A 14,755-nucleotide genomic window follows, 5' to 3' on the forward strand; every position below is an offset into this window, starting at 1 on the left:
GTAATCTGATCGAACAGCTGATCGATCGGACTGCATTGTTGTTAAAAGGAAGTTTGAAGTTTACTAGATTCCTATTCGATCGAACAGCTGATCGATCGAACAGCATTTGTCTAACCGATCGGCTAAGCTACTCGATCGAACACATTACTCGATCGAATACCCTGTTCGATTCAAGTGTTAGTGTTAAGCGTTTTTAAGAAGTCAAAATTTTTCTAAGTGTTTGTCTGATTTTACAGGAACATTCAAAATGGATGACATATTCACAAACCCTTTTAGTGATATGTATGGTTTCACTGTAAGCTCAGGAGGATCAGGAAATCCAGAAAATGATGATTCTACATCAAACAATACCAACACAAATCAAATCAAAGAGAAAAGGAAGGAAGCATGGGAATCAGAAAGCGCGTTTGGAACTTTTAATCGTCCTCCAAAGTTAATGGCTATTGAAGATTATACAAGATGGGCAATAAAATTTGAAGAATGGCTGATGGCGTTTGCTTTCCCCAGCTGGAAAAGCATGAAAAATGGGTATGCTGCGGGTAAAAACAATGGTGAAGTATTGAGAAGTAATGAAGAGATTGATCTATTCGTTGCTGAACAGAAATGTGTAGCACTACTATTTCAATCTGTCAGGGAAGATATTATTTCACTAATCAGCTACACCAACGCCAAAGATTTGTGGGATAAACTGGGAAAGAAATGTCTGGGAAGTAAAGAAATCTTAAAGAACAAAACTAAACTACTAAAAAAGGAGTTTGATATGTTCAGTTGTTTCAAAAATGAGTCAGTCTGCAAGATGATCGAACGTTTTGGTCATCTTAAATTGGAACTTGCACGTCATGATATCAAATATCCTGATGAGGAGATAGTTGATAAACTGTTCGATTCTTTACCAGATGAAATGGACTGGAGGTACTATGCTTTGATGTTGAAAAACACCATTCCGCCAGAAGAACTAAAACCAGATGTAGTGATTGAACGACTGGAAAGCCATGAGCTAGAATTGAAGAAAACGTACAAAGTCAATCATTCATATCAACAAAATCCAGAACTATACTATCCCAAAAGTTTGATGCCCAAAGCCTCATCACCGAAAACTGCATTTTCTGCCGAAAACATATCTCCAGCTCCTAAAGAAAATCAAAGCAACTCAAACAAAGAAAGTCACAGTGGATATCATAGTGGGTCTACTTCTATTTCTACTGCCTCGACAAATCGTTCTGATTCAAAGTTCTCATGTAATATTGCTGTTGATCTGAAGAATGCACAAAACTTTGATGAAGAATCTGTGAAGCAACAGATGGTGTTTCTAGCATCTGTGCTAGAATCATATGAGGGGCTGATTGCTGGAAAAATTGGGAATACTAATCTGACAAAAGAAGACTATGATCAGATAGATCCCGAAGAGATGGAGTTAATTGATATCCAATGGGCAATGGCGAGTGCAGTGCGACGTGCACAACGCTTTATGGAGATAACGGGAAGAAAAACAATCGGTGGTCCTTCAACAAAGCTGGGATTTGATAAATCAAAGGTGAAGTGTTTCAAGTGCAAACAGAAAGGCCACTTCAAACGAGAATGCCGAAATGCATATGTTGAAGAATCTGAGAATCCATTCAAGGATGACTACTACAAGAAAGCTATCTATCATCAGAATAAGTCCGAACCGCCAAGAATAAAGCAATCTGAAGACAACAAAGGAAAATCTAGAGCTTTGGCAGTGATTTACGATGATGAAGGATATGATTGGAGTAAGGAAGTATTACCTGAAGATGATGCTATTGGTTATGCTTTTATGGCGAGTCATAATGAACCAATTCAATGGAAGGATAATCGTACAGAACAACAAAAGTACGAATATCGAAAAATGGTTGCTGAAGCAAAGATCATCCGACTCTCAGGTGTTTATGAGGAAGCAAAACGTGCAAACCGATGGGATCCAGATAGAGAGTGTTATTTGGATGAATATGGTAACATTGCTGTCGACTACAAGAAGATAGACATTGAAGCCATTATCCAAGAATACAAAGAAGAGGATGAGTACTGGCAACACAAATGGTGGGGTACACCAACATCGAAAATGATCGAGGAGGAAAGAGAGAAAGAAAGAAGAGAAAAGGAGAAGATAGAAGAACCTGTGAAAATTGACACCGGGATGATCAACACTGCACAGGAGATGACAGCTGAAAACTTGAGAGAAATGGCTGATAAAGTGCTTGCTGTCAAAGCACTTGAGGTAGATTCTACTCCTAATTCTGAGTCAAAGAAACAGGTCAGTCAAACTAAGTCATCAACTGTGTCAGGTAACAAAAACAATTGCAATGCTGATTGCAAAAGTTGTAATAAACAATGCAACTTTTGTACAACAGTCACATACCTCAATGGGGAGAAAATCAAGAATCTGACAAATAATGTTAGAAAACTTGAAAGTCAAATTCTTGATTGTGACAAAGAGTCAAAAGAATCAGCTGAACAAATAAAAGAATTAAAAACTGAAAACCTGAAAATTAAAGCTGATCATGACAAAATTCTTCTTGAAAGCAGAAATGTTGTTGAAAAATTTGAAAAATTGAAAAATGTCGTTAAAGAGAGTGATGATAGAAATGGAAAAACAAGTAAGGAAAACGAGCATTTAAGAGCTGTTTTGATAATAAAAGAGGAAACAATCAACAAACAACTGGATGAGATAGCAAAATTAAAACTGAAGGTTCAAGAAAGTGAAATTGAAAATGAAAGAATCCAGTTAAAATTAAACAGCTATAGCTCAGCTAGCTTTGTTTTGCAGCACATAGTTCCTAAACCCATAGGGAAAAACAAAGCTGGTGAGGATGTGTTTTCGGATGGAAAAGGTGTAGGGTTTCACAGAGTTCCACCGCCAATCTTAGACAACTACACGAAAAAGCAGTCTAGTTTGGTGGAAATTGAAGAAGAAAATGATGTTACATTCCCTGAGAGTATTGATGTCACGTTCACGTCTTCCAATGACGAGGGTGTCCAAAATGATGTGGTGAAAAGTGTGGTGGATAATGTGCTTAAACCAGATTGTGACACTTCTGAGGAGGATGGTTGTTTTCTAGACAAATACATTCCGAAACAGAAATCCAAAAGCAGCTTACATGATGAATCTGATCTTGTCATGTACAAGATGTCAGGATCGGATAAGTTGTTTTCGGATTCCGAGTTTCCATTAGAGAATGTGAATCTGAACAAATTGGCCAAAGTTTTTAAATTGATTGAAGTCGAGTTGTCAACAGTAAACACTCAAAAGGTCGAAAAGGTTCATAACAGGAAAACTGCCTATTCATCACGTGGTTATAATAATAACAACAGAAATTGGTCAGGTGGTTATCAGGGGGGTAAATCATATCAGAAAAGATTTGATCAAAATAAAAGATATGTCAAAAAGAAAACATTTGTGAACAGCTCAAGTTCACTTGCTGAGGAAGAACAGAAAATTTTTTCAAAATCTAACAAAGAATTTTTTGAGAAGAAAGCTTCACAAATTCAGTCTGAAGGCACAAGTCAAGTAGTTGATACGCGTACTTGCTTCAAATGTAATCAAATGGGTCATATTGCACGAAAGTGTACTGTTGAAAAACCTAAGACTGAAATTGTGAAGGTTCAACAAAGAAAAAATGACAAAAAGGGAAAAGCACCGATGTATGTTGAGAAGAAAATTGTTCAAACTAACAACTTGAAAGAAAAATCTAAACACGTGAAGAAGTTGGTACCTAAACAAGGTAAATTTTATAAGCGGGGTGCTGAAACTCAACAAGTGTGGAAACCAAAGGTTGTAACAAAAATTGAGAAGAAGGTCTCAATTCCTGAGGTGAAAAATGCTGAAGAATCAATGAAAATTGATTATGATGCAAATTTTCCACCTCTTAATTCAAAGAATTTCAAAATTCAAGTTGCAAAAGTCACGGTTGTCCCTAAGGCTGATAAGGCCTGGGTGGACTCCATGTTTGACTAAACAATTTGAATTGCCGGAGCTTCCTGGATTGCGAAGCATGAATCGGCATCTTTCTTGAAAGTTGTTTAAATGATGATTTGTTATGTGCAGGATCTTCCAAAACTTGTATCCAGGTGGATAATGGATAGTGGAGCTTCAAGGCATATGACAGGGAAGACCGCATTGCTGTATGATGTGAATGACATTAATGGTGGCTATGTGGGTTTTGCGGGTAATCAAGGAGGCAGGATCATAGGTGAAGGAACATTATCAAATGGTATTATCACGTTTGAGAGAGTTAACTACATCGCTGAGCTGGAGAACAACCTGCTGAGTATCTCCCAGATCTGTGACAGGATGTATACTACCTATTTCACCGACAAAGAATGTTTAATCTTGAAACCGGGATTTGTGATACCTGAAGAGTGGATCATCATGAGGGCACCAAGAGTCAACGATCTGTACGTGTTGGACATGAGCGTTGCTACTACAACCACGGGTCAGGCTCATTGTTTTGTGTCCAGAGCAACGGAAAAGGAGTCAAGGTTATGGCACAGAAAGATGGGGCATATTCACGTAAGGAAAATGAATCACTTAGTGCATAACGACTTGGTCACCGGAGTGAATATTAAAGGTTTTCATCTGGAAGGGGAGTGCATAAGCTGTGTCAGAGGTAAACAGAAGAAAAAGTCACACCCTACAAAACAAGTCAATTCAGTATCGAGACCTTTGGAAAGACTTCACATGGATTTGTTCGGTCCAGTGAATGTTAAAAGTATAACAGGAGATTCTTACTGTTTGGTCGTGACTGATGACTACTCCAGATTTTCGTGAGTCATGTTCTTGAAAACGAAAGACGAAACCTTTGATAGTTTGGTAGTTTTGTTTAAGAAAATTGAGAATCTGTACCAGAGACCGATTTGTAGAATTCGAAGTGACAATGGTACTGAGTTCAAAAACAGTAAGATGGAGGAATACTGTGATGAAAGAGGTATACTGCATGAGTTTAGTGCTCCGTATACTCCTCAGCAAAATGGAGTTGCAGAACGCAAGAACCGGACGCTAATCGAGACAGCCAGAACAATGCTTGCAGATTCCAAGTTACCAATCAATTTCTGGGCTGAAGCTGTTTCTGCTGCATGCTATACTCTCAACAGAGTTCTTACTGTGAAGAAGTTCAACAAGACGTGTTTTGAGCTGATTAATAAACGCAAACCAAATCTGAAGTATCTTGAGCCGTTTGGGTCACCATGCACGGTTATAGAGCCTAATGGGAAGTTTGGTACAAAGAGCTTTGAAGGAATCTTTGTTGGTTACTCAGGTCCTACACGGCGTGTCTTTGTTCCAAGTGAAAAGCGTATTATTGAAGCAGCAAATGTTGAATGTCAGGGGTATACTATGCCACCTCAAAATCCTGGTGATTCATGGCGTTATAACTATGATAGACTTTGGGGATCGTTTGACATGAGAAAAGAATCTGAAGAGGAAGAAGATTTCTTTGATGAGCTGGATGTTTTTCGAGAATATGAATCATCGCTCAGATTTCCAGCAGAATATACGAGAAGATCTAGTGAAACATCAAATGACAATGAAGCAGGTCCTAGCAATACTGGTGATCATGAGGATGAAGTTGCTCCTGGTAATCAGTCAGTGGTAAATGATAATCAAGAAGCTGAAAATATGCCAGTGTTTGATGATAGTGATTCAGACCTTGAGGGGGAGCAAATCCAGGTATTAAGTCAAACAAACCAAGTTAGTGAGCAAGATGCTGAACAGAATGTTACAAATCTAGAAGGAAATGTAGATGTTCCAGACGAAGTGATGCCTCGAACTCTTTCGTATCATCCAGAGGAACAGATTATAGGAGATTTGCAATCAGGAGTTCGCACCAGACGTCAACTTGAACAGGGCCTTTCAAGTTTTTATTCTTCAGTAAAGTCTTTACAAGATGAATTCTCACTGTGTTGTTTTATTTCGCAGATAGAACCTCGCACATACAAAGAGGCACTTACTGAGGATTCCTGGGTCAACGCGATGCAGGAAGAATTGAATCAATTTGAAAAGTTGAAAGTTTGGAAGCTGGTGGATCTACCTGAAGGTCATCGGAAAATAAATACCAAATGGGTGTTTAAGTGTAAAAGGGACGACAGAGGAGTAGTAGTCAGAAACAAAGCTCGGCTCGTCGTTCAAGGTTTCAGTCAACAGGAGGGAATTGATTTTACAGAGGTATACGCTCCTGTAGCAAGACTCGAAGCCATCAGGATCTTTCTAGCATTTGCATCATGGAAGAATTTCAAAGTGTATCAGCTTGATGTAAAGTCGGCCTTTCTATATGGCAAAGTGAAAGAGGAAGTATATGTGGGACAGCCGCCGGGGTTTGTCGATCCACATCACTCAAACAAAGTGTATCTTTTGGATAAAGCTTTATATGGCTTGCACCAGGCCCCGAGAGCCTGGTATGAGACTTTGTCTCAGCACTTGCTAGCCAATAACTTCATCCGGGGAACAATTGATGCTACTCTTTTCACAAAGATTGTTGATGGTCACTTGCTGATAGTTCAGATTTATGTGGATGACATAATTTTCGGGTCAACCAACGAAAACTTGTGCAAAGATTTTGAGCAAGTGATGAAGCAGAAATTCGAAATGTCGTCAATGGGGGAAATGAAATTCTTTTTAGGATTACAAGTTGATCAGCTTCCTGAAGGAATTTTCATACACCAGACGAAGTACGTCCATGATATTCTAGAGAAATTCGGAATGTCAGACTCTTCATCTGCTGCAACCCCATTAGCAACAAATCATGGGATTCACCCAGATCTCACCGGAGACAGGGCAGACGAACGACTATATCGATCCATGATTGGTTCCTTGATGTATCTAACTGCTTCTCGGCCCGACATTATGTACCCAACATGCCTCGCAGCAAGATTTCAATCTAACCCTAGAGCATCGCACTTAATCATTGTGAAAAGGATACTACGCTACCTGAAAGGAACTCCATCATTGGGGTTATGGTATCCTAGAAAAGGCGATTTCACACTCGAGGGGTATTCCGACTCGGATTTCGGATGCTGCAAACAAAATGCGAAATCAACAACTGCAGGATGCCAGTTCTTTGGACCTCGCTTGGTCACCTGGCAGTGCAAGAAACAAACATCTGTTGCGCTATCCACATGTGAAGCAGAATACGTATCTGCAAGCAGCTGCTGTTCTCAAATCCTGTGGATACAGCAACAAATGCGCGATTACGGTTTGCAGTTTCTTAACACTCCTATTTTTGTTGATAACGAGGCTGCAATTAACATAACTAAAAATCCGGTACATCACGCTAAAACAAAACATATAGAAATTCGTCATCACTTTATTCGCGACTGCTTCGAGAAAAAGTTGATACGAATTGAGAAAATCCACACTGATGAGCAAAAAGCTGATCTGCATACCAAAGCTTTTGACAGAAATCGTTTTAAATATCTTTTAAAACTAAATGGTATGATGCTCTTTTCAGTGGTTGATGGAATTGTTAGCGTTGATGCAGAAACCACTGTGGATGATGATGATAAACAATCTGCAATGGTTTGTCGTCTTTTTACATGTTTTGATCTTTAGGGGGAGATAGAAATATTTGTAAATATTGTAAATATATAGTTTTAGAAAAGACAAAAACAGTAAAAATTCAAAAAGCCAAAAACATGATAAAATTTTCAAAATACCAAAAACATTGAAAAAGCAAAAATGAGTTTTGTTGATAAAAGAGGAAATGATAGTACATCAGTGGACTATCACAGCATGCTAAAGAAATGTAATGTCAAATGTGATAAACGGTCTCACTAATGATGTGACGATAGGTTTTCGTACATTTAGTAGATTTATTCGGGATATAAACATAAAATTTCAAACTTGCGAAATTTGTGGGGAACACTACTTGGATATATAGGTAACCCCTGAAATCTCGTTTGAAAGGTCTCGTATTCTGATATACTAGGTGTTAATACTCTATGATGTCTGGGGTATTATTCCGGGACTTCTGCTGAACGGTAGTTCTGACCTAGTCCCTGGATAATGCTTTGCAGTAAATGCTTGAAACATAGCATTCTAGCCCTCAGTGATTAGACAATAAAATTGATAATCATCTGTTGTAGCTAAAAAGATCCTCTAAAGGGGACACACTGCTAAGTCGAAGCTGATATCTCTCTGCTGAACGGAAGTTCTGACCTGAGATCCCTCAGTTCTCGCATTTAACCCCTAAATTATGTACAGACATCATTGTAATATTCTTGCCTGTAAGACTGAATATTGAGATTCTGGATACGGGAGTATATTCAAGAGGTGGGACACATGAATTGAGCTAAGTTCCTAAAACATCTAAATCGTATCCTGAATAGATTGAAAATTGTGTGAAAATTTAAGAGGACAACTATATCGTCAATCGAGGTGAATCGTTTAGAACTTAAAACGATTAAAAGCTTAACGGTGCTAGTGATTTGTCTCATGAACTGATATGATCCTCTTACACAAACTCACAAAGAGGTTTGTAAATAAGATTTACTTTCATTCCTGTTAATATTTCAGTCTTCTTTTGATCTATTTCATGCATTGAAAATACAAAAATATATTTTACATTTCTACTTTATTTTTGACAAACCAAGGTAGAAAGCGTATCATCAGATTCACAGTCTGATGCAAATGCAGAAAGTTGATCCTGTACTGAAAAGGCGAGTTGGGAGCTAATCACAAACAGAGAGTTTTGAAATATCAAAATACAAGTTCATTAATTTGTAACTTGTAAATTTTCAAGAAAAATCTTTGAAAAACAATCAGTGTGTTTTTGCTTCAGGTCAACCAAGGTCATTAAGTTGAACTTGGTAGACGAATTAAGTTTCTAGGGTCATTAACTTGGACCTAGATGCTTAAATGGATTTCTCATTCACTGATAAAATATGAAAAGGTTCAAAATCAGAAAAAGGGTCAAAAGTTATTCGAGTAAAGAGGTCATGATCTTTGGTTCGAACAGCTAGCCGATCGGCTAGGCTAGCCGATCGGTTAGGCCAATCGATCAGGTCATACCTATAAATAGGCAGTCAAGGCTTCTAGAAAACCTTTTCATTTCCGATCGAACAGACTGCTACTCGATTCATTGTTCTTGAAGATTCTTGATTCCTTTTTCATTTCAAATTTGTGTTGTTGGCTCACTCATCATCACAAATGGTAAAGGTATGTCATTCAATCTTTGAATCAGTGATTTCATTCATGTTCTTAACTATTTGATGTTCTTCATTGAAAAATCAAGATTAGGAAAGATTAAGAAAGAGTTAGATGATTCTGAGAATAGGGTTTTGATCGGAATTGCTTGATCTACAAGATTACCGGTTTAATTTTTGCAAAATCTTAATTAAGCTTGATAGATCTAAGAATGAAAGTGACGTCAGTCGGAACTTTAGATGAAGATTTGAACAGGTTTTAGGTTGTTTTTAGAGAAAATAAAAACAGGGTTTTGATGTCGATATCAGGAAGAATAATAATCTGTGTTCAATTTTGAGATATCTGTTAGGTTGTTCTTCATGATTATTTGAATGTTCTTCATGATGAAGATGTTGCTAGCCGATCGGCTAGACCAGCCGAACGAACAGCATCATGTTTTCATTTATGAATAATGTTTAAATCTTTTGTTTTTCTGCTTTGAAATGTGTGCCATGATATATTTTGTCATTAGTTAAAGTGTTAGAGTGAATCTGATGTATGTTGTTCTTGTTTAGTCATTTGCTAGCCGATCGGTTAGTCTAGCCGATCGAACAGCAAATGCTAGCCGATCGAACAGCATTGCATTATCTCATATATGCATGACTATCTTGGTTAATCTTTCGAGTAGTAAAATGCTAGTCGTTAGAACAGCATTCTGCTAGCCGATCGAACAGTATTTTACTAGCCGATCGAACAGTATTTTACTAGCCGATCGAACAGCTTTATGCTAGTCGATCGAACAGCATTTTGCTAACCATTTGCATATCTCATTGCTAACCGATCGAACAGAGATTTGTTAGTCGATCGAATAGCAACTTGCTAACCAATCGAATAGCATTGTTCTAGCCGTTCAAGTAGCATTGTTTGATGACCATAGATATCTTGCATAGTCTTTTGCTAATCGATCGAACAGTATTTTGCTAGCCGATCGAGTAGACCACTCGATCGATCAGACCAGCCGATCGAACAGCAAAGGTTCTTTCAACACATCATTCCTATTCGATCGAACAGCAAATACTGTTCGATTGAACAATCCATTCGATTCACTGTTCTATCACTCTAAATGTTTCAAGTGTTTCAAGTCTCTATATCTAATGTTTAAATTTTTCACAGGGACGAGGAAAAGACACTAACAAAGGACACAATGTTCCAAGTGCAATTGATGAGGTCTCTACAAAAGGAACAGAAGCAGAAAAAATGGCTGAGTGCTTAAGAAAAAGCAGAATTGCTAAGGCATTGTCTGATACAACAATAGTTTATGAATCTCATGTTAGAAGATTCTGGGACACTGCAAGGTTTGAAGAAAAGGATAATAAAATTCATGCAGTAGTCAAGAAGAAAGATGAAAACAACAAGGATATTGATGTTGAAGTACTGTTTGGAGTAGAGGACATAAGAAGGGTTCTTGATTTACAAGATTCTGACAATGATCCAACGATCATGTCAGAACGTCTTGCTAAAGGGCTATGGTGTAGATTAGGATTTTCTTCACACATCAACGGAAAAATGTTCAAAAGGAGTTTCTCGAAACAATACAGATACTTAATGCATTGCTTAGTGCATTCCCTATCTCACAGAAAGGGAGCCTATGATGAGGTGTCTGACTACATAATGAACATTGTTGTAAGTATTGTGCTGAACAGGAAATACAATATTTCACAAGTGATTTTTGAATTTTTAAAAGAAAATTGCTTAGCCGGGAAAGACAAATACATTATGTACCCAAGATTCATTATGATGATCTTGGATGACAAAGTTAAGGATTTGCCAAAGAATAATGATGATATTATGGCAATGGCTGAAGTGAATAAGACTGCTATTCTGAGAATCACAAAGGAGAAGGATGCTAAAACAAAAGAGTTGATCTGTGCATTAAAGGATGAATCATACGTAGCTCCTGAAAATGATAAATGGAGACATGATAATAGTGATTCAGACAATGAAGACAATAAGATGAGTGAAATGATTGAAAAGAAAACCAGATGGTGGTGTATCAAAGATGGAAAGAGAAAGAGAACACCAAAGTCGACCCCTGTGGTTGTAATTAAAGAAACAGCAAAGGGTACAGTGATAGGGGGAGCTATATGATTCTTAGAGTATGTTATGAAAATTGTTACTAATTTTGCTTTAAATAATTGTTTTTGCAGGGTCTTCTGAAGAACCTCAAAGAAAGCAAATTGATGAACCTGTCATAGAACCGAGGGAGGTGGTTGATAAAGGTGTTGGTTTAGAAGAGACTTTGGAAAGCTATTTTAAAAAGCATGAAGAGGCTGAACAAGCACAAGCTCAAAAGAAAGTTAGTCAAGAAGAGGAAGCTCAAAAGAACTCCAGTAATGAAGATTCAGAAGAAACTTTATCTGAATCTGAACTGGTCAAAGAGACAGTGGGAAAAGGAAAGGTACAACTGAAGAAAAGACCTTTAAAGAAAAGAAAGAATTCTGAAGATGAAGATTCACTGTACAATCCTGAGGATTCCCAGAAAAACAGAAAGAAAAGAAAAGCTACTCGCACCGGTGATATTCCAAGAGTGGTTAGAGCAAAGAAACAGAATGCTAAATCACAAAAAGAGAAGGAAGGAAAGAAGAAACAGGACACTGCTGAAACTAGTCCTGTAGTTGAGATACCAAAAGAAGTTCCTTTAACAGAAATTCCAATAGAAACACAAACTTCTTATGATGATTATGTGGAGATCACCGGAGTCAAATCTGCTAAACAAACATCTGATCGTCATGATATTCCAGAATCATCACAACGAAAGACAGATTATTTCAACTTAGATTTTGATAGCTTGGGTGGTGCTACTGGAGATTTCTTTAAAGATATGCCAGAGAGTGAGGGAGACCTATTTCATGATAAAAAGATGAAAGAATTGGAAGAAAAAGTTAAAGCCTTGGAAAAGGAAAAGGAAGAAAACGAAGCTGTACAAATAAAGTTGAAGGAAATGATTGATGAGTTGGAGAAACGGCACGAAGACGTAATGGATGCAGTGTTTACAAAAGATGAAAAATTGAATGAAATGAAGGAAGATATAAAAGATAATGCAGAACTTATTAGCGCACTTACTGATGAAATTGCTGCATTGAACGCCAAAGTCAAAGACTTGCAGAATATCAATCAGACTTTGAATCAACTCTTAAATGAGATGAATGAAGCTTCGACAAATGAAATGAAGGCAATGAAGCTATTGATGGAAGCTATGAGAGCAGATAAGGTGATGAAAGATAAGCAACTAGAAATGATTACGGCTGTGATTGAAGCACATCTGAAGGTGAACATCCACGCGGCTTTTGATCAAGTTGACATTATCAAGGCAAATGAAAGAAGGAAAGAAAGAGAAAGACAGCTTGCTGAAGAAGCTAACCTGAAAAATAAAGGCATAGCAGAAGAAGTTGAAGTTGTTGGATCTTCACAAAATCAACTTGAGGTAGGTGGATCATCTTCTCAACCAGAAATTGAAATGGTGGATGCTCAAGATGTTACAGTAAATGATGAAGAAATGGTGGAAGCAGAAAATGAAGCAGTTCATGAACCAGAGTTTATTATGGTTGGTGAATCTGTAGAGCCTATTATTCCGGAGAATGTTTTGAGAGACGTTCAAATCATACAAAAAAAGAAAAAGGCTAAAGAAGTATTACTACTGGAGTACTCTACCGACAAGTTTGTATTAGTTGGAAAAGCCTATAGAGTGCCCTATAGTGAAGAAGAATCTGCCAAGCTGTTAAGATTTTTTGAATTAAAGGATCAAGGGAAGATAGCTAGAGGAGAAGTGGAAGAAGAATCTGATAGTGATTTTTGGGAGGAAGAAGATGAAGATGATGATAAAGATGATAAAGCAGACGATAAATACGATGATGTTGATAAGCCTGATGATGATGATGATGATCAAGGCACGTCGGGTTTGCTAATCAATGATCCATCTGTTCAAGATAAAGTAAATGAACTCATGAATGATGAAGTGAATGAACAGAATGATGATGCAGAGTGTGAAGGGTCATCTTCTGGAAACCAATCCGGTGATCAGGTACATCAACTCACATCTACTTTTATTTCTCTTTCTGAATATCATCAAGGAGAAGTAGATATTATCAGAACAAGAGCTGAAATGCTTGAGGAGTTGGGGTTAGAAGATGGGAAGTTTAAATTTGATATCGAAGATGAAATCCCAGAGTCTCCGATTAAAAACTTTGAACCACAATTTCCACTTGAAGCAGAATTTTATGATAATGTGACCATAGAGACTGATTCAGATTCGGAAGAAGATAGAATAGATTTTCACTATGAAGGTGAAGACATGGCATTTCCTACATTCACAGAGTTATTTGAAGACATGAATGCAGAATTATTGAAAAGAAAAATTGAAGAAAGAGTTGCATCTGCTGATATGCCTGAACCAGTTCCAAGAGAAATTTCTGCTGAAGAGAGAAAGAAATGGTTCAGATCAATGCCAAAGGAAAGAAAGCCTCTTAGAGCCCTACAGTATTTTACTCATGATAAAGACTTATCTTGGGGTGATATTCTTTCTTGGGGGTATCTGGAAGACTTGAATGTTTATGCAATTCGAAGAGAGCAAGGTGTTCAATACTTCAGGTGCATTTCTGATCTTGCTACCTTACCTTGGTGGGACGTAGATGAATTGGTGGTTACAAAGAATATTAAACAACTCTACTACGGTCCTGAAGTAAAACAGAGAGACCAGAAGCTGTGGAATTACATCAAGTATCAAGCAACGATCAATTATCCAGATTGGAAACCACAGTTTCCTAAAAGAATTGTGAAGTATACAGCTAAAGGTGAGAAGGACGTTACTCTTGATGTCAAACCGCCAAAATGTTTGAAGAGCATGCCTTTAAGGGCTATTGAGCAGGATTTCTATGATTTATTTCAAGCATGGCTCTATAATCCTTCTACTGCTGAAGCTGTGATCTCTTTGTACGATAAAGACACTGGTGAAGCTAGGAAAATTTGTATTCTAGACCCGATGTGGCTGGTAAATTGCTCAAAGAAAGACATAGATTGCTTGTTTGTCAACAAGATAATCTATGACAAGAAAGACAAAGCCATTGCTCAGCAGTACCAGAGTGTAGTTGATGTCTGTTTTGCTAAAGAAATCAACTCTGGTAAGAACTGGAAAACCTCATGGAGAGAACTAGAGGTTGATGAATTTCTAAAGGTGTACAAGAGAAGTTTAAGATCCAAGGAAATTCAGAGAAAAGCTGTTGAAAGAGGAAGACGAAATCTTGGATTTGTACCTCCTACTGATCAGACACCCATAGAGTCTGAAGAGAACAAGATCCCTAAGTGGGACAGAAAAAGAGATGGAGATCCAGTGTACAGAAATTGGTGGATAACAGAGGGAAGACATAAGAGAAGACAAATGTTAGCTGATCGAGAAGAGAAGAGAAAACAAAAGGCACGAGATAGAAGACGCAACAGGAGGTAATCAAGACTTTGCTGGAAGGGACTACAGCTTCATCCGAGGGGGAGTCTGTTAGTACATAAACGTCTGTAGCTTCCGTCAGCTTAAAGTCTTTATTTTGTTAAAGTTGTATAGTTTAATGTATA

General features: G+C 37.7%; 1 protein-coding gene across 1 annotated transcript in view; it reads left to right on the forward strand.

The window, feature by feature from the left end:
• Nucleotides 1-247: 247 nt before the first annotated feature.
• LOC118487558 (putative leucine-rich repeat-containing protein DDB_G0290503) overlaps nt 248-14,755 on the forward strand; it is an 80,347-nt gene continuing 65,839 nt past the window's right edge. Inside the window, exons 1-6 of the mRNA XM_035984499.1 lie at nt 248-1,534; nt 1,622-2,717; nt 7,461-7,528; nt 10,307-10,820; nt 10,878-11,255; nt 11,341-14,629. Coding sequence (XP_035840392.1) covers nt 248-1,534; nt 1,622-2,717; nt 7,461-7,528; nt 10,307-10,820; nt 10,878-11,255; nt 11,341-14,629 — 6,632 coding nt within the window. The remainder of the gene's footprint in view (nt 1,535-1,621; nt 2,718-7,460; nt 7,529-10,306; nt 10,821-10,877; nt 11,256-11,340; nt 14,630-14,755) is intronic.

Source organism: Helianthus annuus, chromosome 15 (assembly GCF_002127325.2).
Source record: "Helianthus annuus cultivar XRQ/B chromosome 15, HanXRQr2.0-SUNRISE, whole genome shotgun sequence".
Lineage (NCBI taxonomy): Eukaryota > Viridiplantae > Streptophyta > Magnoliopsida > Asterales > Asteraceae > Helianthus > Helianthus annuus.